This window comes from Candoia aspera, chromosome 5 (genome assembly GCF_035149785.1).
Source record: "Candoia aspera isolate rCanAsp1 chromosome 5, rCanAsp1.hap2, whole genome shotgun sequence".
Lineage (NCBI taxonomy): Eukaryota > Metazoa > Chordata > Lepidosauria > Squamata > Boidae > Candoia > Candoia aspera.
Window position 1 is genome coordinate 81101364 of NC_086157.1, and position 27951 is coordinate 81129314.

The following is a 27951-nucleotide window of genomic DNA, read 5'->3' on the forward strand; positions in this document are numbered from 1 at the left end:
GGATTATAGTGCTTCTTGTAATGTGGCAAAGCTTCCCTTTAACCATGTACTAAATATCTGCTTGGCAAAAGCAGTAATAATCTCATTTTTGTTCTTGTCTTACAGGCTGAGTGGACCATTTGCTAAATCCTTAACTGAATTAGCCTTTACTGTGGTCTAATTAAGGTTGATTAGAAGAACTGTTTCAAAGTGGTTTTTGGCTAACAGAATTTGGATAGAAATATTCTACTGTGAAAATGTATCTTATTATTCTTATGCTAAACTTGTTGGCCATGATTTTTGCATGGATAAACTGCTGTCCACAAACCAGTTTTGCTGTTACAATAAATTTTTCACAAATTGTCTGTCTGTATACAGTATGTGAATTGGGACAGAATTTACTAGCAGTAATAATTTTGTAGATTTCCCATTGTTGACCACATGTTCTGATACATTAATAAAATGTTGAAACAATCTTTTTGTCCCAAATGGGGGGACATGCTTGACATTTGAATTTACATTGCTTCTCCCCATGATATCAAGACATTAGAATCAGACAAACACAGTTTTGATGGACTTTGGATGCAGGCGAAGCTGTGTAAATGTCCTTGCCCTTTATTATTTGTAGCAGAGGAAGGATCAGCAAGCACATCTCTATGCTGCTTGGCTGAAAAGCTAAGCAGGATATAGGATATGAGTCTATTGACCATGTGGAGTTAATTGCATAAGTATAAGAACGAGTCATTATATGGAACTATTCAGAGAGATCTGATTATCCAAGCAAAAAAATAAAGCTAATTAATAATTTTGGAATAGGTTGGAATTCAAGATCTCTGTAATGCTGCATGCTACTGAAAGTGAATTCATGTTTTAGACCAGCAACTTTGAATAAGCCTTGATGTATGACATTGCACTTGTGCTGCACTATATGTTGACTTAACAGGAGACCAGATCTTGAGAGAAGAAACTGTTTATTTTTTTCCTCATTTGCAGATATGCTATTGGTGTCAACAAATCCATATGACTACCACATCTGTTCACAAGGGGTTGTTACTGTGGATAATTTAGATGATGGGGAAGAGCTGATGGCAACTGATGTAAGACTTGTTTTTATTAAAATGCAAAAGGGCATAAGCTGTTCAGTGAGAACAGCAGCAATTTCCTTATTTGAGTCAGTTCAAACCAACCCATATAAATCTCACTGAACAGGATTGCTGAGCATAAATATGCAATGAACCCAGGATCACTGTATCAAAAGTCAGGGTGGTTTTCAGTATGCAGAATGGTCTTAGCAGTGAATGACCCTTAGCCTTCTTGTTTACTATTTCAGAACAGGGCTGTACCAATACAGCCATGCCGTCTATTGACTTTCATACATTGGGGTAAGAATGTAGTTCTGCTGGATCAGGCCAACACTCACTGAAGACCAGAGTTTTGGTTCTCACAGTGGTTAATCAAAGCCAACCAATGTGCTTGCAAACAAGAGATGGAAGCATACCCATTTCCTATTATTATTTCCTTGAAATGGGTATTCGGAGGCATTCTGCCCCTGGCCCGAAGGTAACATTGAAAGTTCAAGACAAATAGCTTTTGATAGACCTGCCCTCCATAAATTTATCCAACCTCCTTTTAAAGTTATTCAAGTTAGTGACCATAACCATGTCTTTTAATCAATACATCGAAGTGTATTTAGGGAATCTGTTTCCCAATTTGGGCACTGTACTCTTCCTGAGATTTACATAATAGTCTTCTCGAAAACAGTTTAGTGATGTGCTTGCTTTAAATGTATTTTCTGTATCTCATAATGGGCTTTTGATGTTGCTAACTGTTCTATAAGCATCAGGAAATAGAACATAAATATGACTATTCCAACAGTTTCAGTTTTGAATTTTCAATACCAGAAGAAGCAAAATAATACCAGCAGTGCTGCAAGGCAGCTCTAGAAAATAAAGCCGCATGTTGCAGAAGAAGCAAGTGACAAAGTGTCTTTTTATTTCTTTTTAAAAATTTTAACAGCAAGCCATGGATATTTTGGGTTTTGTTGCGGATGAAAAATACGGTGCCTACAAACTCACTGGTGCAATTATGCATTTTGGAAACATGAAATTTAAACAGAGGCCCAGGGAAGAGCAGGCAGAGGCTGATGGTACAGAGAGTAAGTGTGTTCTTTTCTGTTTACCAACAGTGTTCCATTTCTTGTTTTGTTATCTTGGCCTGCAGGAAAAGTCTGCCTTGTTTTTATCTCCTAGTATTATCCCACATAGAAATCAAACCTCTTTGTGGGAATCTCATCTATAGATCAGTATGTTGCAGTTCAGCACAATCTGAGCATATGGTCTAGGGGAGTGGGAAGATATATCATGCCAGGGAAAGGAAACACAGTGCTCTAGACAGCAGAGCTCCCAAACAGTAAAAGGCGTTAATTGCATAAAATGTGCCCTGAATAATTTTCTCACTGTTTGCTGACCACTTAATAGAAAGGAGAGATTAGAATTCCCACCCTTACTCTCCACCACTCTCCCAGTTCAAAAGATTCCAAGATTCCAGTCATTCTTAAATTAGAGAAAAAGAAGTATGTGGTTTTACTGAATGTTACCTTATCCATCATTTTGCAAGTGAGGACCCCAACATTACCATGCAATAGGGACTGTTCCTGGGCAAGCGTATCTGCTATGGAGCCCTTGGATAACTGCCATGTACCATATATTGAAGGGGACTTTATAGAATAACCATACAAAGTGTACATGATACAAACCATGCTGTTTTGCTTCCATTCACTACAAGACATAATTTCCCATCTAACATATGCAGATTCTATGATAACAATATATTGTTCGTACTGGAGATGCAGTTTGTTCTCTAATCACTTCTGAATCAGCCATTGCTGCCAATCAGTAGCTAATTTTTTCATGGCAATGTCTTCCAGACAATTGCCTAAACTGCAGATGTTATATGCCCATTCTCTACACTTTCGGGGCAATGCCTGCAAAAATCACCTTGTATTCAACAGAAAACATACTGGATTCCTTCTGAGCAATCAGTTTCTCAGTGTCATGGGAAGAACCTCTATGCATGCAGTTGATCAGATCACACTAATTACTTATGTATGGTGAGAGGCCTAAAGCTGCATGTGGTCCCCAAAAGTTTCAGTGCAGTCCTCAACATGTCCCCCCCCTCCTATATCTTTAATGTGTCAGAAGGCAGGTAATTCAGTTAGGGTTGTGCAATTCTTTGGATTCAATTTTGAAAAGTTACTGGGGGGAGGGGAGGTGCAAACAGAGCAGCTGTCAGTGTTTAATTAAGTACCAACACCTTTTAAAAAATATTTCTCTCACTTTCTTTTTCCCTTGCCTTTGAGCTGAACTGGACTCCTTGTGATTCAGGGAAATATTCATTAATTTTTCTCAGCAACAGTTTGAAAGTAGCTGCCTTACCATTGCTCCTTCTTGATATTATTATTGTTGATGATGATGATGTTGTTATTATTATCATGTAGAATCTCAAGGTGGAATACGTAAAACTCTTTTCTCCAAATTGTCCCATAACAATAACTTACAAAGTACGGTGGGCTAATAGATGCAAAAACAATTGCCTCTGTGTTGAGCCATCAGGTAAAATAAAAAATTAAAAACCTACCGTTAAACAATGCCTGTAATGTGATCAACCTAAAAAAACTTTCCAGATTTATTTATCGAGCAAGATGGTACAAAAAAAGAGAATGTGAAAAAAAACGACATACTGTTCCAAAGTCCTCCCTCCAAAGTAAACTTGCATGCCTAAAGTTAGTGCCCCCAGTCCAAATCTAGCACTACATTGTCTCTGTTTAGTATAAATCAGAATGAGAACTTCTGGGAAAGTGTATCCATAATCACAAAGATGGGTGCCTGTTCCACATAGTCCACATGAATGTATGTACTGTACCTCTGAACTCAGTTGCATGCAGGTGTTCAGAAGTTTGACCCTGAATACTTTTTTTCTCAAATCTCCACTAATGTCTTGATTAGAACAAGAATAGCTATAACATTGCTTTGTACTGGATGATTTTTCTTATTATTTCTATTCATATAACTGTTGGTTTATATTTGCATTTTCTTAAAATTAAATCTTGCTCAATATCTCATCTTCTGATTTACCTGACATTTGCAAATACTACTTCAGTAATTAAAATAAATATATTTCTATTTTCAAAAAGTGCTATATGAACTGCTTATTAATTTTTCATTTTCTTCTGTTTTATTGTTAGCCACCTTGAGGATCCTCTAGGTAGAAAGACAACATATATGATGAACTAATCATAATTATAATGCTACAACCTTTTTCTAGACAGCTAGAATTTCACCTATTCTATCTGCCATCAGTTAATTCTTTCTTTTTGCAAGAACTGTTGATCAATTGTGTCTTCTTGGCCTCACCATTATCATTTCTGTATGACTGAAATTATACGTTCTCTGAGTTGTGATGCTGACAAGTCTATGTTCTGCACAGTGCCAAGATTATTCACTTGAGCTAAATAAATGTCAACACATATCAATAGCTAGACTTCCTTTTTTTATATAGTAATTTTATTAAAAGTTACAGTTAAAAAGATAAAAACTAATTCAAACTAAAAAAAAGAAAATAATAAAAAGAAAAAATAGTGCAGAAAAGAAAAAAATAGAAAAAAATAAATATACAATGAAGAAAAAGAAAAGAAATATATAAAGAAATGTCTTCTCCCTTCATCACAAGCATAAACAATTTTAACTTATCACTTCCTCTTAAATAGAACAAACGATCTCTTCTTCCCATATCCATCTCTTATCTATAAAGAAATGGTTAAAGCTTCATCATTAAGTTGTGATCAGCAAAAGTCCATTAAGGGTTACCAGAGATAACAACAAATCTATTTTAACCTTGATCAAATAAACTAACTTTATAGTCCTTCCTTTTACTTTTAACAATTTTGATTTTTAGTCCTTTCAAATAATGTCCTAGAACTTGATTTCTTTTCATTTTTTCTTCTCACAAAGTTCTACAAACCCTTTTAATTATTAAGACATCAGTTGGTTTCGTTTGTATGTCCAGTATAGTATCTTTTTCCATATCATTCTTGTAGCCTGTCATTTTTAAATCCACTTTCAGATCAGTCTCAATCTTGTCAGGTAAACTTGTTCCTGTTTTATAACATCTTTGAAACACAGTCTGTTTACAGAGGCAGACTCTCCTAAAATTAACTTCTGGGTTCCTTGTTCAAAAATATCCTTCAATATGTCCAGTATTAAAAGATTTTGCTCCATTCTGTATTAATAGGTCAAATGTAAGTGTTCTTCTCTTTTAATTGTAATCTTATTTTAATTTATTTTAATTGCTTTTTAATTAATAACATAAAAAGAAAAAAAACAAAGCACAATGATAATACTGATGGAGATACATACATTGTCACAGAGAAGAAAAAATATAAAAAGTGCTTTACAAAAGTGGAAGAAATACAACAAAAATGAGAAAAAAACAGTATAGTATGTCATTATAACAGTAACCAGTTACAATTATATATATACTTATCTAAGAGAAATATTATTCAAGGATGTATATATTTCTAATACATTTGAATGACTATCATTTTTTAACCTACTGTAATTTGTACAAGTCCCATATTTCATTATACTTGTCCATACAAAGTCTGCAACTATAGGCAATCCACTCATAAGTGGCAAGTGCAATCAGGTCTTCAATCCACTGAGTAAATGGGGCCATACATTTATCTTTCCAATGCTGCAATATCATCTTTTAGTCATAGTAAGGGCATGGAGAATCTATTTACATTGTCTCCTTTAATTGTAATCTTGAGTTCCTTCTAGTTCCCTCTAGTGTCCAACCTTTAAAGTCTCATCCTATCATGTTTTTTTTAAAAAGAATTCAAAACAAAAGCAGTTTCCCATGGGATGGATTTTTATGATTAATTCCAAAATCTTATTTCAAATCCATATGGACCCCTAGTCCATTTGTAATATTCCAAAATCAAAGTACTAATCACCTTTTGCGGTTTATTCCAAAAGGGGGGGGGGAGTCCTTAAACTTGTATTTAAAACTTCTTTCACTAAGGATTGAAGGAAATTCACCCAGTGCTGTAAAACTTGTTGATCCAAAAGTTTCTAATAGCTGAAAAGCAGTTAAGAAGCAATTTTGAAAATGATTAGAAAAGGAAGTATGTGAGCCCAATGTCCTTTTGAAGGCCCCTGAGCAAAAATATGGCTATTCCTTCACCTCCAGAGCATTAAATGTGACAGAGGCCACTGTCTTGTGGTCTCCTTGTGAGCGGCAACTGTCTGGAGCACTTGTGGGTGACCTCAAGTCCTCTTCTTACCCAGAGGAATTAAGAAGAGCTGGTCTACTCGCCGGCTCTTCATTCTTCCACAGTCGGCTCAGTTCACCATTTCTTCCCTGGAAATCCGCAATAGCTAGACCTCCAAGTACAAGTACTGGATGTGAGGTAATTATAAAGTAGCCTTAGGAAAGATGTATGACCTGTCTGAAGTATTTTATTCTATTAAACATTTTATTGTAAATGCAATTTTAGTATAGAATGATTATCAGCTGAGCTAATAGTTGTATTATGGTTAAATGTCTGCTTGTATCATACATTTTACAGTTATTCCTCTGCTTTGGAGTTGTAAAGTATTCCAGAATATGTTATAGAAAACAAGCAAGCTATATCTGAAAATCAATCTAAACTCAAATCATTTTACCCATTGAAATGCTGTTTCTTTCTATCAGGTGCTGACAAGGCTGCTTATCTTATGGGAGTTAACTCTTCTGATATGCTTAAGGGTTTGGTGCATCCAAGAGTGAAAGTTGGAAATGAGTATGTCACTAAAGGCCAAAATGTAGAACAGGTGAGAAATCCTTTAAACCATATAAACCATCATGATATCCTCTCCATGTATAAGTTGATTCTTCTGTAAGCAGAAGTATTACTAAAATATTTGGATCTTTATTCCTACAACTACAATTGTCCAGTATTTCCCATTCCATGATTATGATTTCTGATTGGACCACTCAACACCTAAGTACTATAGTGATTAATGATCACCAGACCAAGCCAAATGGGTGAGGTTATTATTGGATTCCAGTTTTCAATGCAATTCATATGAAATTTGACAAAATATCATAAGATTTTAGGCAAAACAATGTTTATCCCCATATTGCCAACTTCTGCCTGACTATCCAGTCAAGTGCTGACTATGAGTTTCTGGCCAGACAGCACCTGCTGATACCTGCTGATACAGTATTTCCTAGACCCAAGTACAGAAATGACTGTATTTCAAATGAAAGAAAAATCTGGATGTGGATTGGTTTATGTAACGGTGGCTGGATATCTGTGACCAGTCTTCCAAAATTATTGTCTAGAGTCAATGAGGAGATATTAGTGTCTACAAACTGAGTAATTGCTGCTGGAACTAATAAACAGATTTGGGTCTGGTGGGTCTGAGTGAGAAATGAGGTCAGTACAACAATCCTATCAGTACTTATCTATCTATTATTAACTTTTTCATACTGCATTTCCTTAGTATAAACCTAGCCACAGTTTTCACCTAGCAGTTCGAAAACATGCAAATGTGAGTAGATCAATAGGTACTGCTTCGGCGGGAAGGTAACGGCGTTCCGTGTCGTCATGCTGGCCACATGACCCGGAAGTGTCTACGGACAACGCCGGCTCTAAGGCTTAGAAACGGAGATGAGCACCGCCCCCTAGAGTCGGACACGACTGGACTTTATGTCAAGGGAAACCTTTACCTTTACCTTAGGGAATAGCAAAGGGGTATAGAGCACTTCTGAATCATTTCAAAGCATGTGCAGTCTTAGCAAACCGAACTAATCTTCCATATATATTAATGTGATGTTATACAATTAAATTATTGACATTTTAATCATTTTACTTAACAATAGAAAAAGGGGAAATTAGCAAATATTGTATAGTCCTCAAAATGGGTCTGTTATGGAAGAACTTATTATTCATTGGATGTCTCCATAAATACAAGAGAAAAGGAGATCATTTTTTTCTGTTTCCATCTGCTGTTTGCATCACCACCCCACTTTCACTCTGTTCTGCAGGGTTCCTTAAACTCTGAAGACATTTTCATGTGTACAAGGTGCTGTGGTGAGAAGAGAGGTTGGTGAACATGGCTTTTCCTCCTAAGTTAGTAGAGTATCTGTCATGAGTGAGGATGGCGAGCAGGGGGCTCCCATCCAGGCTGTAAAGCGCATGCGTAGTACTGAGGAATTAGGTGGCCATTCAGAGACACACAGATTGGGCCCGCCTTAGCCTTTGGGGTTTATATGTCTGGGTTTTCCCACGCTTCTTGAGTTTGTTAGGATTTTTGTCCTAACAGCCAGGAACCACGCTGAGACAAGGAATAGGTCTCTAGTGTTTTATTACTGCTACATAACAGAGAATCCTAACAAACTCAAGAAGCGTGGGAAAACCCAGACATATAAACCCCAAAGACTAAGGCGGGCCCGATCTGTGTCTCTTTGAATGGCCACCTAATTTCTCAGTACTACGCATGCGCTTTACAGCCTGGATGGGAGCCCCCTGCTCGCCATCCTCACTCATGACAGTATCCACTCCAAGTTATTCCACAGCAGAAATGGAAGCAGTGGGTTTTAACTAGTATCTCCTGTAGATGATAATGTTAATTACTGTACATTATTCATTACACACCTAGCTATTGTTCTTCATGTTTGTGCAGGTTACCTATGCTGTTGGAGCCTTATCTAAGGCAGTATATGATCGAATGTTCAAATGGCTTGTTACCCGCATCAATAAGACATTGGACACCAGGTTACCAAGACAGTTCTTCATTGGAGTATTGGACATTGCTGGCTTTGAGATCTTTGATGTGAGTAATTGAAACCAAAAAAGTCCACAAAAGAGCAAGGTTGATTTAAGTTAATAGGCTTTTCAAGTATTTTGTTTGGAAAATTTTATGAAAAGAATTATTAGTGTCCTGTAGCTTACCCACTTATTAAGCAATAACTATGTAGACTAGTCAGGAGAAGATTTTCTTGTTAAAATAGCTTTCAGCAAACTCACTTTCATCAACCTGCTTCACTACCTGTCTTCCAGACATATTAGATGTATTCCAGATATATTAGATTATGAGACTTAAACTCTCATAATATCCAGCTGTGTTGAGTTGGTATTATAGTTAAAGCCCAATGTAAAAGAAAGGCATCAGATTGGTAAAATCTGGAAAACTAGAAATATAACTAAAATTAAAATCTTGATTGCATTCTGGTATCACCTATCTAATGTAACATTAATTTCAGTGGGACAAGCATGACTTTGGATCATGTCTTTGTGAAATATGCCTAATTGCCCCAGCAGACTTTGCTAATTAAATCAATGATTCTATCCAGTTTTTTAAAAAAATAAGCTATAATGTTTATGCACATTAAAACAAACCTTATGTTTAAAGGAATCCAAGTTTTACCAAGCCATACAGATTTATTTTTGTTACTCTGTTTGATTCTATACAAATTGATTTCTCTCTCTCTCTCTCTCTCTCTCTCTGCCCTCCTGAAGTATAATAGTTTTGAACAACTTTGCATTAACTTCACAAATGAAAAGCTGCAACAGTTTTTCAATCATCATATGTTTGTTTTGGAACAAGAAGAGTACAAAAAGGAGGGCATTGAATGGGAGTTCATTGACTTTGGGCTGGACCTGCAGGCTTGCATTGATCTAATTGAAAAGGTATTAATAAATTCATCTAAATCCCTGATTGTAAATTAATTTAAAAGGGTTTATCTAGCACTATACCTTGGTCACTTTTTCCCCCATAGTCATAAGAAGCCTGAACAATCTTTGACTCAGCAATTTAAAAGTAACCTAATGTATATCCAGTGTGGCTGATGTGCTGATTTTGCTGCCTGTTTAGGTTTAAAGGAATTAAAGAGGAGAAATCTGTTTCTTGGCAGAGCATTACTAACAACTGGTAGCGTGTATATAGCTTTATGGGTCATCAAGCATATAGTTCTGAGCTATAACAGTGCTTTAGTTTCTGTCTCTTTCATTGAGAAAAATGTGTCAGCCCATCAAAGTGTTTTGAAGACTAAAGCATCAATATTATGTCAGCAACTGGGATAAAATCTAACTTCTTCACATACTATGTCAACAAGTTTTATAGCAAACAGGAAGAATAATAGATTAATGGCTATGACAAAAAAGCAACAATCCTGTAACAGTATATTTATTCATGGCAACACAAATCATGTATTTGGAAAAACAAACTCCTAAAGCAGTTCCCACTGATTGTGTTGGCAAAGAATTTTAGAACTGTAGTACAACTGGAGGGGAGCAATTTGGGGAAGGCTGTCCTAACATTTATTAATCTATTTTTTGCTAACAGCCCCTGGGCATCCTTTCTATTCTTGAAGAGGAATGCATGTTTCCAAAGGCTACAGATATGACCTTTAAGGCCAAACTCTATGACAACCATCTTGGCAAATCACCCAACCTGCAGAAACCAAGGCCTGACAAAAAAAGGAAATATGAAGCACATTTTGAACTTCTGCATTATGCTGGAGTGGTAGGACCTCTCTCTCTCTCTCTCTCTCTCTCTCTCTCTCTCTCTCTCCCTCTCTCTCCCTCTCTCTCTCCCTCTCTCCCTCTCTCCCTCTCTCTCTCTCTCTTTCTTTCTTTCTTTCTTTCTTTCTCATTTGCAGATGCAGAGGCCACAGAACTCTTCTATGACATTACCTTTTGTAGACTGATATCCTATAAGAATTAAATGCCATGGAATAATGAAGCACAGTGGAATTGGGTATGGGAAGAGGTGAAAAAAATGTTCTTAGCAAAAGAGAAACTGGCATTCTGAAAAGCCTGGCATTCTAAGTGGATGTGTTCTGAACATATTTTTTGCACTAGAAATATATATCTTAGAATTCAGCAAATAAGAATCAGGATACTACTTTTAGTACACCGTATGCCTATTTCTCTTCACCTTTATATTGATAAAATACATGCATTGTAGCATAACCCTAAATGCCTGGGTAGACAAGCCAGAAATTTACAACCTTTGGGTGACCAAAGCACAAGCTTAACATTCTTGGACAGTGGCTGGCGTTTGGTGGAGAGTTGTGAGTTTTCTTGTTATTTTAGGAGACTGCACAGCTACAATGTTCATGGGTTGTTGGGTTGTTGTTTTTTTTAACCTCAAAATGACATACCACTGTGCTATCATTTTTCAGCAAACAAGTTTATAAGGGGCTCCAAGGGCTATAAAAAAGAGATTTGTGCATATCAAATTTATAATGATTTATAAATATGTTAAGCTAAAACCAGGCCAGCCACTTTATGACTTAATATCTTGTATGCATCAAATCATTTTCTTAGTTTGTCTTCAAAAATATTAGGAAAAAATCCTTATAAAGAAGGTTGCTAGTCTAACCCAGAGGTGTGCAGTACTCCAATCCAAAGTGGGCAAAGAGCTTTAAATCTGGCAAATGCTCCTTCAGTGTTATCTGTTAGAAGCTACTCCAAAGAGATGCACCTTTTCCTGCCTCGTATGTTAGCCATGCATATTCAGGAAAATACTTGTTTAAGCCAAGCCAGTGTTATGGAGGAGGTGAACGATGAAGCTCTGCATTACTGTGATCTCTCCATTTTCATTTGGAAAGAAAGAGATTGCCAGTGTAGACCAAGAATTCACACTTTTTTGGAGAAGTGTTCATGGAGACACTCCCTGAATATCGGGGGTTACTCACCAAAAAAGTGTAGCTGAGATAAAGAAGAAGATGAGATCAGGATGAAAGCTAATAACCAAATATTAAATAAGTCAATCAGATAAACATAGGTAATATGACTAATGTCAAACTAAAAATTAAAGTTTTGTGGCAATTTGGAGAGTTCTGAAGTCCACACTTCAATAGATCATATGGAGATACAAATTGCACAGCCCTCATATAAATCATGCTGAATTAGGTGGAACAAGTCAGTGTAGAATATCTTCCTTTGTTATTAATGGATGTGGGGAAATGAAAGCCTGGCCATGCAGAAGAATGAGAAAATTATTATTCAGGAGCTAAGATATGATATCAGTTATATTATAGTCACCATTAAAAGACTGAAGAGCAAAATACTTGTTTCCCATGTACTTTGTAGGTCAAAACTGAATATAAAATTGATGTCAGGTAAAGAGAACAATTGGTTGGGCAGTTTAGTTTCTAGCTTGTTCGCTTTTAATTTTTTTTTTTGATGCTTTTTTTTTTCTAGGTGCCCTATAACATAATTGGATGGCTTGAGAAAAACAAAGACCCTCTCAATGAAACGGTGGTGGGTATTTTTCAGAAATCTTCCAACAAACTTCTGGCCAGCCTGTTTGAAAATTATGTCAGTGCTGACAGTGGTAAGTGGAATGACCCTATTTAATGTAATTCTTCAAAGACTGGAAGAGGTGGCTAGTAAATTTACCAGCTTATGACCCTGGAAAATCTGGCAGCTGCAAATGTTATGCACATAACATCTCTCTGAGGAAGAGAGTAATAGTCACTGATTCAATTTGCTGGTACCTCATTCAGTCTTTTTGCTGGCTCTGGGAGGTTGAATGGCAAGTATAAAGCAGATATTAAATGGTGTTTTACATGTAAAAGTATGCTTCACAAATAAATATTGCCTCTGAGGGCAGGACCAGAACCAGTGGGTTAGAATTACAATGGAGGAGGTTCAGATTAGAAACCAGAAGTGCTTCCTGAATATATGCACTGTCAGCTAGTGGAATAAGCTTCCACGTGAAATAGTGAGTTGTCCTTTATTACAGTCTTCAGACAGAGCCTGGATGGTCATCTGTCAGAGACACTCTAATAGATCCTACTGTATGGAGGAGGGAATTGGATAAGATGGCTTCTATGGTCCCTTTTACTTCTATGAATTTAGGATCTCTGAATATAGCACAGATATTTGTAAGTAAGCCCTGTTATAAGAAAGATATACAGAGAGCCAGTTTGATCTAGTGGTTAAGGCATCAGGCTAGAAACTGGGAGACCATGAGTTCTAGCCCTGCCTTAGGCATGAAAGCCGGCTGGGTGACCTTGTGCCTTGTTATTGCTGGTATTCAGCTAGTGTGCCTTGTTAAATTATGCCTTTTTCTTTAGAACTGTATAAAATGATTGTACATGGGTCATCTTTTGATAATGGTTGTGTGAATTAGAAATTTTAAAAGGGCAATATATGAATCCAATCTTAGTGGACACTGGCTATATGGTTCTAATAAAACAAACAAAGCTGAGACAGTTATATATATCTATTTCTAATAAAAAAATGAAGACAACACAGATCTTTAGTTATCAAATATTGTATATTTGATAAGTAAAGAACGAAGTTCTTCTCCATAACAAATCTCTTGATTCTCTTGATTGCAGAAGCCAAATATACACATATTACACACACATTTTAACTTTAGAATTTCTTAAAACCTGAAATGTTGCACCAGCTAACATTTTACCAGTTGTACCAGCAAGCCATATGATCAGCAGAGTTCCAATCACTCAGCGTCTATAACTCTTGGAGCCAAAGTTTTCATGGAAGCATCAGCTGTGATTAAAAGTTGACCAGTCATTAATGGATAGTTGTTCCTGATCCAAGATTTGGCACTAGTTGAAGTTAGAGGAAGTTGAGAAAGAATGAGTGGAAGTTGAGAAAGAATGAGTGGAAGTTGAGAAAGAATGAGTGGAAGTTGAGAAAGAATGAGCAGTCACAATGAATTGCCCAACACTGTAACACTGAAAGTACCACTGAGCCAAAAAGAGTCAGTCTGATCCCCGAATGTGGCCTTCTAAAATACTCCCAATAAATGTCTAAATCATGTAAGAAGTCTGTGGTTATACATCAGTGCTATAATCAGAATTTAACTCTGTCCTTTCTTTTATCTCAAGTTGATCACAGTGGAGAGAAGAAACGCAAGAAAGGGGCTTCCTTCCAGACAGTGTCATCAATGCATAAAGTAATTTTACGCTTCCTTTTTAAATTTAACATCTCATTTTTTTCTTTCACTACTGCAAAGATGATATACTGTATTCAAATCAAGCAGAACAACAATTAAAAATTCATTCATCTTACAAGATTTGAATTTTCAGCATGTTAACTTTAAGAAAAGACTATTTCTTAAAATAATTATATGAATAAAGTTCCACAGGATTCATTGTTATCTTCAGGGCAGCCAGTGGTTAGATTTCTCAAATTGGATACATGACCAAATTCACTTCTCAGTGATCTGGATTCTTTCTCAAAAGTGGCTAGCACAGTCCACTTTGGTAAAAGTAATTGGACAGCATTTACCTATTAGGACTCCTGTGAATATAATCTGAAATTTTCATATCTCCACTTATATATATATATATATACACACACACACACACACACACACATACACACACACACACACACACACATACTGCTAAGCCATAAAGTAGTTGTTTTTTTTAGCTTAGCATGAAGTGCAAATCTATTTATGCATTATGTGCAAACCAGGCCATAATTGCTTGTTTAGCAAACCATGGCTCAAACGTCCTGGTAGATAATACATATCTGAGAACCAGGGACAGCTTATACTTCAAAGCCAAAGGACTAGATGTGCATAACTGACCAGCATATGGGGCCATTTTCCCAGAAGATGTGACAGATCCCAGTTTACGTTCAGTATATTAGGTGACATTTTTACCATTGGTAAAATCTGTGGCTTTGCCCTAATTGTACTGAGAAGATGTGCAGTTCTGGGTAAAAAGTGCAATTTCTGTTTGTCACACTCAAATGTATAAATAGAATAACTGCTAAACAAATAAAGATCACACGTTCAAGGGTAAATGTTCTGTGTTTAATTTTGTTTGTATTTCCTTCAGTGTTATCAGTTAAGACAGAAGGTGGCCTTCCTTCAATCTATTTAACTCACTAAAATGATCAGACATTTCTTTTGGGAGTGGGAATATGTTAGAGCAGTGTTTCTCAAACTTATCACCTTTAAGATGTGTGGACTGCAACTCCCAGAGTTCCCCAGCCAGCATAGGTGTTACAGTGGTAACACAACACTGTGTTAGAGGAAAAAATAATTGCAGGGTCCTTTTGGCCCAGCAGTCCCCAATATATGGTGTAAGAGGGCAGGACAGATCTTGCTGGAAAAACTAGATTGCCTGATTTAACGACAAAAAGACAGAAAGGGGGTGAAACTGCTGCCATATGTAAATAACTTAGTTTGATATTTGCTTGTTTAAATAAATTTTCGTTTAAAACTGCAGTGTATAACCTTTTTTGGGAAAAAGGCACATCCAGTCTACAAATAGTATGTGGAAGACCTTATACCAGAAGGATGTTGGAAGAATTATAAATAGGTAGAAGGGGTTAGGGCAAAAACTGGGTTTTATTTCATTGCAATAAAATTTGAATTCACAGTTAATAACTTTAGTACCTCATGTTTAATATTTTCTAATTATAATTTGTTAATAATCTAATGGAGCTGCTAGGAACCATGCCCAGCATTTTTGGGAGAGACAGGTGGCTCTGATGCCTTGGGTTAGGTGGTTTAAACTAAACACAGGATGGTCCAAGATGACCCAAGATGGACATCGCAATAAGGTACTTTTACTTTCACGAAGCAGCTGCTTCTAATCTGCTCCAGAAGAAGAAATGTGAGATTTGAATATGCAAGCCCAAGACTCACCCAAGCTCACTGTCATATGATAAACTTATTATTTAACATTATATCTAAATTGGCCCAATACCAACAAAGCAAGAATACTTAACTATAAGTGAACACTTGAAAGTAGACAGCAGAGAACTGATGTAATCTTAATTTTAGGACTACAGTCAATGTTCTATAAATTTATATTCTCTGTAATTCCATGGTTTAGCTTTTATTTATTTATTTATTGTCTCTATATGTAGGAAAATTTAAACAAATTGATGACTAATTTACGATCTACAGCTCCTCACTTTGTGCGTTGCATTATTCCCAATGAAACAAAAACTCCAGGTAAAACTCTGTGTTTTCTCTTAGAATATATTTAGTTTTTAATACTAAATCTTATGGGGAAAAATCCTGCTTCTGAGTATGCATATATAGGAATGTTTTCCTGTCAGTCGTCACCACCTCCAGTTCCCCCAAGATGGGGATGTATAATTTATTATCTTATTGTTTCAGGGGCAATGGATCCTTTCCTTGTCCTGCATCAGCTTCGCTGTAATGGTGTCTTGGAAGGAATCCGCATTTGCCGCAAAGGCTTTCCTAATAGAGTTATTTATGCTGACTTTAAACAAAGGTAATGTGAAGATCAATGGCACAATCAAATTGTTTCATCTGTAGGATTGATATTTGTTCCTTCTTCATCTCAATAGATCCAGTTCCCTACTTATTCTGGCCAAACCACCTTTGAATAAAAATCCAACAACATGAAAGATATATTTTAGGATATGCAATGCTTCACATTAAAACAAGAAAAAGAAAAGTGCTTCAGAGTCCACCCATATGTAGCTCCCATTTCAACTCCTTAAAACAAACACATTTTCCCAGAATTGCATTAACTAGTGGTTTCCCAGTTTAGCTGCCCTCAGCTTACAACCTTTAGAATTTCCAGCCAGCATGGATGGTGGCCATGGTTGGTTAAAAATTCTGGGGGGTACAGTTATAGCATCTCTGAAGAGCACCAGATTAAGAAAGGTTGATGTGGATGTATTTGATTAGATGGACAAAGTGTCTGGGTTCACATAATACACTTAACCTGGTTACATTTTTTGGGTTGACAAAGTACCCCGTAATATTAATCAAATGGGCTGAATTCTCACAAACTGCTAAACCACACACAAACACACACAAACTTAATCCAGATTAAAACCAATCAAGTTTAGTATGTTGTATAAATACAGTACAGTCCTCACATTTTTTTACTGATATAGTTAAGCAAATAAATGCAGACACTGTGAAGTATTAGTACACTTCCTGCATTCCTAAATCAAGGAAGGAGTTACACCATGGTTTGGAATTTAATTTCTTTGTCCATTATTTATCTGCCCTTACCAGATATCGCATCCTGAATCCTTCTGCAATTCCAGAGGACAAGTTTGTGGACAGCAGAAAAGCTGCTGAAAAATTACTGGGCTCTTTGGATATTGATCATAACCAGTACCGCTTTGGGCACACCAAGGTAAAGCAGTTCACTTAGTTCAGCAATGGAGAAAATAAAAAGGCATGCTCCTAATTGGTATCTTGATCAAAACTCACTAGAAGCTTGAAATAACTATTCTAAGGAAGAGTGGAGAAAAGAAGCAATGCCTTTGGGAAGCTTCCTTGATTTATGTTTTTTAATCATGTATCTTCTCATATGTAGCCCAGTTGATAAGGCCTGTCTGCATTATGTTTAGGCAGAGTAATTGTATCTCAAGAGAGGAAGGGAGAGACTTATAGCCCTGCTATCCACAGATTAGGTAAGATTTCAGTCAATTACGTGAACCCTTTAGTGGAAAAAAAAAGGTTTGATCCTGTGGATCTATAGTCAGCCTTGAAATCCTTCCAGAATGCCCCGTCCCCCAACTCTGAAGAAATGGGCAACATTTCTCCAATTTCCTCTAGCTTCTCAATTGGCTTCTTGCACAGGCAGAGTTGCTCCATTGTAAGTAGCTTACCAGAATGCTATTATGGTTCAAATGCATAAAGGGAGAAACAGATCTAAACTGTCTTGGATAGGGGTCAACTACTGTGTAATTTGGGTTGAAATGGCTTTGTTGTATCTCTGGCAAATCAATCAGGATTCACATATTTGAAAAAGGTACAGCTGAGACCATTTCTCCATTAGTGATGTAGAGCATCTTCTAGCATCACCCATCCGTAGTAATGATATAAAGCCTGCCCTTTTATTGTTATATTGGCACAACGGTAGTTGAATTACTGTAGAAGCCTTTATAAATCACTAGTAGAGATCCTACCTTAGATTTTTTCATCTGATTTAAAACTCTTGCTGCTTGCCAACCTGGTGTTTATTCAGATAGGGAAAATGTTGTAATATTTATTCACATTTAAATTTCCTAAATGTCTATTAAAAGTTTAGCAGGATGCTTTTAAGACTCTCAAAAGCTTTCCATTCTCTATGGCAGGGAATATTTATTTATTTTATATGTGGAATGTTACAGGCAATCCAAAATAGCAAAATAACCCTTGGGTTTATATTTTAGCTGATCAGATTTCTTGCCCCAAAATATGTAAAGGTAATTTCAGATACTGTCAAATACTGGATGGGCTATCCTCATTTTGGGCCCAGAGCTTTCCATTGATCTCCTTTTCCTTGCATCAAAGCAGGAAGATTAACAATTCATCCACTTGTCAAAGGACTGCAGTTGAAGAAGGATAGTAGCTATTGTTGTAAGATTACCTGTCTTTGTTCCCATACAGCATTTATGAAATCTGGCACTTTCTCTCCCTTCATGAAAACCTCCTCTCCTGCTTATACCCACTTCTTTACTTAACATATCGATTTAAACACACTGCTAGAAGAAGACTTAATTATTAACCTCCTTCTCAACTGTACTTTAATTGGCATATTTTAATTAAGTTTCAGAAGAGCTGAGCTTTTGCAAAGATCTTTACTAGAATAGGAAAATCCATAGCTTTCCTTCTATTAACATATTCATTTTTAGAAATTATATTACATCCTTCATAGAATCCTAGAGTTGGAAGGAATAAGCTACCAGCTGGTGTGTGTGGTCTTCCAATTTGCATATGATATCACCCAGAAGAAGATATATTTCCATTGCTAGATTGTCCAGTCTTCCACATTGTAGAGTAAGGGTTAGTGACTAGAGCATGCTCCCCTCTATCAATTTCGCTTGAGATATAAAGACACTATTTCTTTGTTATTATGTTTACACTTACTTGTATATATACATAAATATATGTATCACTTCGTTACTGTAAGCAGTTGTAAGAGTAAGTAGCACATTAGCTAATCTGGCTCCCATGTGTGTTGGTTTCAGTCCCCATGCTAAACCATCTTCCACTTTCATTACATTTGTGCAGCTAAGTGTGCTATTGTGCTACTCTCAGTATTCTCAAGGGCAAATAGCCTTAGCTCCTTCAACATATTTTCATGGGAATTTCTAGCCCCCAATCATCCTCATTGTCCTTCACTGAATTTATTCCAAGTGGGCTCAATAATCAAAATGCAATCTGACCAAAGCAGAATAAAGTGGAACTATTACTTCATGTGATTTGGAAATCATATTTCTCTTGATGCAGTCTAAACTTGGATCTACCTACCTACCTACCTACCTACCTACGCTGTCATATTCAGTTTGTTATCAACTACTATTCTAAGATATTTTTTTATGAGTAAAAGTACAAGCCAGGTGTCTTCTATCCTAAACCCATACATTTAATTTTTGTTCCCAAAGTGAATTTTTCATTTGTGTCTTAAATTTTATTCTTTTACTTGCAGCCTACCTTTCTAACCTATGAAGATCATTTTCAGTTTATTTCTGTATGAAATATTAGCATATTAGTGATCCCATCCAAGTTTCTGTCATCTGAAAATTTGATAACCATTCCTCTATTTTTATATCTAAATCATTAGTAAAAATGTTGAAGAATAGAGTGCCCAGGCCTGAGTTATCTCACTCAATGCCTCTTGAGATGAATGTGGAACCAGTGATAAACACTTTTTGGGTATGATTTTAAAAACAGTTATGTATATACCAAATTGATATGCCATTCAATCCATACTTAACTAGTTTGCTAATTAGAATGTTATGGGGTACTTTATTAAGTGCTCTGTTGATATCAAGATATATTATGTCTATACAATCTACTTTGAAAGTGGCCCAGTGAAAAAATGATATAAAGGTAGTCTTTCATGTTCCTAATGCAAGCATGCTGACTTCTGGTAATTATTGCAGAATTTTTAGACATATTTCTTTACAATCAGACTGTATTGTTTGTATGGCTGGGTGCCTGCCCACCTGCAAGTCCTGCTGTGCTGCCTCATCATGGCCCTGGGGTGGGAGTGGGGAATGTTCCTTGGAGCAATGAGTGAAGAATGCCAGAAGTGAGTGCCAAGAATAGAGTCATCCAAGGCATGAAGATCATCCTAGATGCCCAGCTAAAGGAAGCACCTATATTGGGCAGCAGTGATATACAAAGATACTAGATATAATGGTTGCCTAACCTAACAAAACCAGGCTCACCAGTAGACTCTAGGAAATCTGGTTTATTGAAGGATTAGTATGCAAGTACAGAGAAAGCTGAGAATGAGCAAAAGCACGCCAAATACAAATTAAGAACCCTCGGCTCAAAACGTAAGACCTCCCCCCACCCGGCCGTTCTAACCTGCCCCCCCCCAGGTGCCAGTAACTGTCTTCACCATCCCTGGGAAAGCAACCTTGAACATTTGAGAAAACCCAAACACATTCCATTCCCTCAGCCCAGAGATAATGGTCCAGGGTATGGAAACCTCCCTTCCCTGCAAATCAACCACGCAATTAACAACTGACACGTGAAGTGTTATAAATCAAATACGGGAGTAGCAAATGACATGTGAAGTGTTACGATGTACCAGGCACATTGAAACAGTGAACATGACACTAGAGGTGGAAGATCACTTTACTAACAATGGCAAAGGCATCATTTCATATTGCACTGGTGAAGGCAATGGTACAATACTCCTCCTTTTTACCATGAAAACCATATGGATAGACAAGATAAAATGATTAACAATTTAGTGCTGGATTACGCCCCCTCTCCCCGGGTTGTATGGCATTCAACATAGAACAGAGGAAGAGCTGAGGAGTTTTGAAATACTAATGGTGTTTAAGAGATGGCTAGATTAAAGCCTTTAGGATGTCTAGTTGCTGATGTTGCCGTACACAAAAAGAAAACCAAGGCTACAAAGAGAGAATTAAAATGGGAATATGGAATATAGAGTCCCTCTTTTGGGGAAGATGGGTGGTAGCAAAATTTGAAAAATAAATAAATAAATAAATAAATATAAGAAGCACAAACATCAGAAAGTTCAGCATAATAAGAGATAACATGACATCTTAGGCATCAGTGAATTGAAATGGGCTGGAATTGGACATTTTTTTCTTCACAGCTAACACTGTCTTTAAACAACCAAAATTCTGTACACAAGGACATCACCAGATGGAGTACATAGAAATCAAATGGATTATATTATTGCTAAAAGGAGGTGGAGGAGCTCAGTTACAGCATCAAACACATGGCCAGGAATTGACTGTGGAATGAAACATGAACCACTCAAGTGCAAGTTCCAACATAAGCCAAAGTCGAAGAAGGAGTTTCTACAATACATTCTCCATATGCCCACCATTTTCGAGGAGAACATCAGGAACCACTTTGAAGTCCTGAAGTTCATTGCTAGGAAACCATAGAAAGTGTAGAATGAAATCAAAGAAGCTGTTAAGGATTAATGAGAAAAGAGGCTGCCAAAGACCAAGAAACAGATGAAAGCAAACTGGACTTCAGAACAAACAGTGCAAATTGCCAAAAAGAAAATAGAATCCACAACCAAGAAAGACATAGATGTCAGGAAAGACACGGTAAAAACGAGTTTCAGAAAGTTATTGGAAGAGCCAATATTACAATGACATTAGTAAAGACACTGGAAAAATAAAGAAAGTCTTCAAAACTATCTCCGCACTCAGAACTGGTATGCTAATGACTCCAGTGGACAGAAAGTAACTGATTCCAAGAAGATTAAAGATAGAAGGAGCATACTGAAATTCTGTATGGTAGAGATGTCAACATATAAGATATCATAGAAGATATTCCCTACTTACAGAACCTCTAGTAATAGAAGACAGAGTTAGATTACTATTCCGATTAATACCAAGTCAAAAAGCTGTATGAATTGAGGGACTTTCTGTAGAAATATGGCGAGAAACAGAAGAAGGATCTTTAAAGGTTGTAACCAAACTATGCCAGCATATCTGGACAACAACACAGTAGCCAATAGATTGGAAAATAGCAGTCTACATACCAATATCAATAAAAGGAGATTTAACAGGATATGCAAACTATTATATAATATCCTTAATTTCACATGCTAGCAATCATCCAATGCAGCTTAGAGCCCTACATGGAAAGGGAGATGCCAGATGTTCAAGCTGGCTTTATAAAAGGCCAAGGAACATGAGACATTATTGCTGATGCATGCTGGATAATTGAGAAAGCCAAAGAATACCAAAAAAGAAGTCAATATATCCTTCATTGATTATAGAATGGCCTTTAATTGAGTCAATCAAATCAAACTGTGGAATGTGATTAGAAAAATGGGAATCCCAGAATATCTCATTGTCTTTATGTGAAATACTGTATATACATAGGTCAGGATGCCACAGTCCAGACAGAACATGGCAAAACAGACTGGCTCAAGATTAGCAATGAGTGAGACAAGGCTGTATACCCTCCCTTATTTATTTAACCTACATGCTCAATATATTTTGAGGGAAGCTGGATTGGAAGAAGATGACTGTGGTTCTCAAACTGGAGGAAGAAACATCACTAACTTGATCTATGCTGATGACAGGTGAAGAGGCAAATGAACTGCAAGCTCTAGTAATGAAAGTCAAGGGGAACAGTGAAAAAATGTGACTAAAATTAAATATAAAGAATACCATACTTATGACATGTAGAACAACCATCCTCAGAATCAACAATGAGGATATTAAATGGTGGATAGCTTCTGTCTTTTAGGATCAAGTATCAACACTAAATGAACCAGTAGTCCAGAAATATGCCACAGACTAGCACTTGATAGAGTAGTAATCAAGATATTCAAATGCTATAAAATTTCTATACCTATAAAGTTCAGAAATATGCAGGCTATAATTTTTCCTGTGACAGTCTATGGAAGGAAAAGTTGGACTTTCAAGAAGGAGAATGAAAACATTAGTAACACTTTTGAATTTTGGTATTGAAGAAAAATTCTGAGAATACCATGGATAGCCAAGAAAACAAACAAACAAACAAAAAATGATCTTTGAATATATCAACCCTAAATTCTCACTCAGGATGTAAATGACCAGGCTCAAATTATCCTACTTTGGACACATTATGTGAAGACCTAGCTCTCTGGAGAAGTCTAATGCTGGGAAAGATGGAAGGAAAAAAAAGAATAGGATGACCAGTAGCGAGATGGATGGACTTAATAACAGTGTCAAAGAGTACATTGTTGGAAAACTTGAAAGACTAGGTTGGGACAGATTGTCCTGAAAAAATCTATGGGGTCACTAACTTGATGGTACCTAATTTGTCAATACTGATTGGGCAGTACTAATCACCAACACACTACTGATTTTATTTGTTCCTTTGCTTATTTTAATTTAGTTGCTGTCTAGAACATAGCCAAATCAATTCTTTTAGATTTCAAACCTGGAATGATGCTCTTAATCTATAGTGCAATTCCTCCCCCCTTTGTATTGCTTGTGTTCCTTTTTAACAAATTGTATCCTTCAATTATTGTATTCAAGTCATCGGACTCATCATGCTAAGTCTCCCTTAGAGTTATCAAATCATGTTTACTTCCTTATGCAAAGCAATCAAGCACATTTTGTTCAATTGCTATTATTTGAGCATTAAAGTATAAATAACACATGAGCTTTATGAGCAATGTTATTTCTAAATTTTCACTGATATTTTAATATGATGTTTTATAGCTACCCTCCCACTTTTTTCTACAAATTGGAACAGTTTTTCTAGTCTTATCTAAAGTCTTTACTTCTAAGTTTTCATCTCCAGCCTCCACAGGACCCTGATCAAACTTGCCATGCTATGCTCAAAAACATTTTTACAGTCACAAGTTGCTATAAAATCTTATGCCAGCAGTCCATGTTCAAGATAATTCTGTCCCTGGTCCCAGAATACAAATATCTCCTATTGACACAATTTCTATATGTTTGTTCATTTATAGCATTTACATTTTTCTTTCTTGTGTTTTTTCATAGACTGGAAAGATAGAATGGAATACCATTTGAACCCTCAGTGTCTTGACATTTCCAAAATGTGTACTGAAAATTAAGCAGTGATTTTTAAAGACTCTGACAGGCTCAGGGCAGAATTTAACTAATCTGTTTAAAATAAAACTCCAAGAGAGATGTTGGTATTTTGGGTTTCCATATACATAAAACTTCCTGAGAAAAAGGATTAAAAAATAAAAAAGAATAAAATTACATTGATGTAGGATGCAGTGAAGAGAAAGTAGGGGTAGGGACATTAAAACTGGACCTAATGTTAGGACTAAAGGGCAATTTTTATTAAGTAAGAAGCCCAATGAAAAACAGATATATTCCAAGCTCTACTGTATAGAGTATATACTACATCACTTTCTCATTTGCTTTTACAATTTTTAAAACAAAATTAAACGTGGGATAGGTCTAGATCTTTGCAAAACTCAATAGTAATTTCAACTATTTTAATTAGTGGCTTTGTGCACTGGATAGTGCAGTATTACTTCCTCTAGACCAGTGTTTAGATTTCATACTCTACTGTTTTTATCTTGCTATTGCAATGTGCTGATACAGCTATCATTATGACCTGAAACTGTTGTGCTTTGTTACATGTCTGAAACTGATCTATGTTTCACCAATAACAGTTGATTAAAATTTATTTGACAAATTGATGTCATGTATTTCAGGTCTTTTTTAAAGCTGGTCTCCTGGGCCATCTGGAAGAAATGAGGGATGAGAGATTAGCCAAGATATTAACACTAATTCAAGCACGCGCACGAGGCAGACTGATGCGTATTGAGTTCCAGAAGATGGTAGAACGAAGGTATTATGCTACAGACTGTTTATGACATTGTATACTGGGGAGACAAATCTTTATTTCTGTTTTCCAAGTGATTATAGTATACAGCAATTTTCCTCAGCCTGGCACCATCCAGATAATGTTTATTCTCCAGCTTCCAAAGTTTCTAGCCACCATCTCCTTTAACCATGCTGACTGGGAATTTGTAGTCTAAAATTACAGCATTTGGAATGAGCCAGCTTGAGGCAGCAGTAGAAATTTGATTGATGGAAAGGAACTGCAACTTTGCAGCTCATATAGTACCTGATACTTGACAAGGAATTTAGACCTTATGATGATATGAAAGGACAGGAAAGAAAGAAAAAACTTGTTTTTTCTTCTTTCTCCATACATGCAAATATGGAACTTTTGGGCTGACTCATAATGGAGCTGAATAAGAGTTTTAATCCACTTCCATTTCTGCACATGCATGCCCTGGCTAATCCTGTTCCTCCTGTGTCCCACAAGTGGTATTCTTCTCATCCTCAGTCCATGAGTGAGACAGCCTTAAGTCATCCTTAGGTACACCATTGTTAAAGTAGCCTTTTCGTCCATTATTCTCACATCATCCAAGGACAGCCTCAAGGTATATAAAACCTGTCAGGCTGTGCCATGACCTTGGAAGGAAGTCAGATAAATGCAGTAACTTGAAACATAGGCAATAAGGGCAGAATAATGAGTGATGACTGGCAATGGGCACAGCAAATGTCATCCCAGTATAACTACCAGGAGTCATTTGATATGGAATGACACAATAAGCAAACAATAAATTACATGAATTCAAGGATAGGCATACAGTCCTATAATTCAGCAGTGGAGAAAGACCTATATTTGGAACATTAAGAAGGAAAAACTGCAGCAGCATACTTGATCCTCTTATTACATATAGTAGTATGCTCATATATTCTTGTTTTTCATTTCAAAAGGTACTCACACTATATAAATATAATAAAACAACATGCATACTTGCCACAATATGGTAACTGTCAAAGCTGTTTGTGATGCTGTGCAAAAAAATAAATAACTGTATTTATTGGTTTGAAAATGAAAAAAAAATGTAGAAATTGTATATACAAAATGTAGTATAGAATCTAGAAATGGGAATTATTAAAATATGTACAATCACTGTAGTATTTAGTAAAAGGAAACAAATTATTACAAAGGCCTAAGATCATGAGGGAAGTTCCAAGTACTAGTATTAAAGGTGGCTCCATTTCAAATAACTCAAGACTTCCTTCCTTCCTTCCTTCCTTCCTTCCTTCCTTGCTTCCTTGCTTCCTTGCTTCCTTGCTTCCTTGCTTCCTTGCTTCCTTCCTTGCTTCCTTCAGAGATGCCCTTCTTGTAATCCAATGGAACATTCGAGCTTTTATGGTTGTGAAAAATTGGCCTTGGATGAAGCTATTCTTTAAGATCAAACCCCTCCTAAAATCGGCAGAAACAGAAAAAGAAATGGCTAATATGAAAGAAGAGTTCCTGAAATTGAAGGAGGCCTTAGAAAAATCAGAAGCCAGAAGGAAGGAGCTTGAAGAGAAGCAAGTTTCTCTCGTACAGGAGAAGAATGACCTGCTTCTCCAGCTGCAGGCAGTAAGTAGACTAAAATATCAGTGCTAATTAAACCAACCCAATCTTTGGCCCAGCTAATGAGGCTTGCTGTGGAACTGTTTCCATAAAATACAAACAGTGAAGTCCAGGGATACTAAAAACAGCACCCATTTTATTCTAGCACAAGCTTTTAATAATGCCAGCCTTACTTCATCCAAAAGTCCTTTTCCTTCCTTTCTTTCCTGAATACTTCTTACACATAACATTTAATTATATTATATGTACTATGAATCATAAAAAATGAATTGATAAATAGAATTGAAGAGCAGAAAAATTATTGATTTGTCACTCTTCATCTGATAAAAAACTAAAACTGATGGGTGCCAAAGTTGTTCACAAAAATGTTCAACTGTCAGACATTTTGTAGCAAGGAAAAATTGAATGGAGAAAATGGTGTTTTCTTTTAAGAATGCCTGAGACCAAGTCAAAACTTTTTTTTTATTTGTTTCACTTGCTGCTGGTAAATATGGCTCCCCAAAGTTCATGGCAATAATATCACCTAAGCTACCTTCAGATAAAGATAGGAAAGAGAGAAGTGCCTTACTGCAAAGAAACTGTTGATGGCCTGTTCCTTTTAAAGAAGGACAATGTATATTCACCAGAATTGGAAAGAGAAAATGCTTGTTTTTATTTCCTTCCAAAAATAATATTTCTAGACTGATTATTCTTTTTTACTATGAAATGTATGGAAAAGAAATTGATCAGACTCTGTGGTGGTTTTCACTTTCATATTCATCCTATGTTGACATTATGTAAGAATAATCCTTCACAATTTAAAAACCCAGAGAGATGTTTCATGTGTTCTTAAATGCTGTCCTTCTTCCATGGGGCCTGTTCACAGATTCAGCCTGGGAACATCAGTTTAGAGTGATCAGGGAATCGTATAATGCAGTTGTGCAAAAAGTATTGCCAGCCACCAGATGTGACCGCCCCCCCCCCCCAAACCCTTCAGAGAGGGTGGGACCCAAAAATATTAGTCCATTTTATACCATTGGAGCTTGAGAGGTTAAGAGGCAAAATTAGTCCTTATTCCTTAAAGGTACACCCATTTTACCCTTTCAATTCCTGAAACCTCCGATTGGGTCCCGATCCCACCAACTTTTGGACAGTGGCACTTGACATGCCATGCAAACCTTGTATGAACTTCAAGTTTTTATTTTTTGTATTTATTTTCTATCCCGCCTTTATTACTTTTATAAATAACTCAAGGCAACAAACATACCTATTACTTCTTCCTCCTCCTATTTTCCCCACAACAACAACCCTGTGAGGTGAGTTGGGCTGAGAGAGAGTGACTGGCCCAAGGTCACCCCCACCCCCGGCTTTCATGCCTAAGGCGGGACTGGAACTCTCAGTCTCCTGGTTTCTAGCCCGGTGCCTTAACCACTAGACCAAACTGGCTTTTGTCAGAAGTTGCATACTCCTGTCATAATGGAACTATGCAGTTGGTAAGCATAGAGCTTTCACATAAAGTTTGAAAAGATAAGTAGAACCCATTATGAGGAATTAAGTCTTGCATCAATAGTGTTGAAACCAGGCTGGTTCTTGTGCT

The 27951-nt window shown here is 36.6% G+C and overlaps 1 protein-coding gene across 3 annotated transcripts in view; it reads left to right on the plus strand.

Moving 5' to 3' along the window:
• MYH15 (myosin heavy chain 15) overlaps positions 1-27951 on the plus strand; it is an 84154-nt gene that overhangs the window by 13543 nt on the left and 42660 nt on the right. For 2 of the 3 annotated variants that reach the window (XM_063305574.1, XM_063305573.1), the window contains 13 exons: positions 973-1076; positions 1996-2134; positions 6733-6851; positions 8709-8858; positions 9545-9715; positions 10371-10550; positions 12236-12368; positions 13894-13961; positions 15896-15983; positions 16152-16269; positions 17028-17151; positions 24646-24782; positions 26126-26381. In XM_063305574.1, coding sequence (XP_063161644.1) covers positions 973-1076; positions 1996-2134; positions 6733-6851; positions 8709-8858; positions 9545-9715; positions 10371-10550; positions 12236-12368; positions 13894-13961; positions 15896-15983; positions 16152-16269; positions 17028-17151; positions 24646-24782; positions 26126-26381 — 1787 coding nt within the window. The remainder of the gene's footprint in view (positions 1-972; positions 1077-1995; positions 2135-6732; positions 6852-8708; positions 8859-9544; positions 9716-10370; positions 10551-12235; positions 12369-13893; positions 13962-15895; positions 15984-16151; positions 16270-17027; positions 17152-24645; positions 24783-26125; positions 26382-27951) is intronic. The other variant, XM_063305575.1, reaches the window with a different exon arrangement.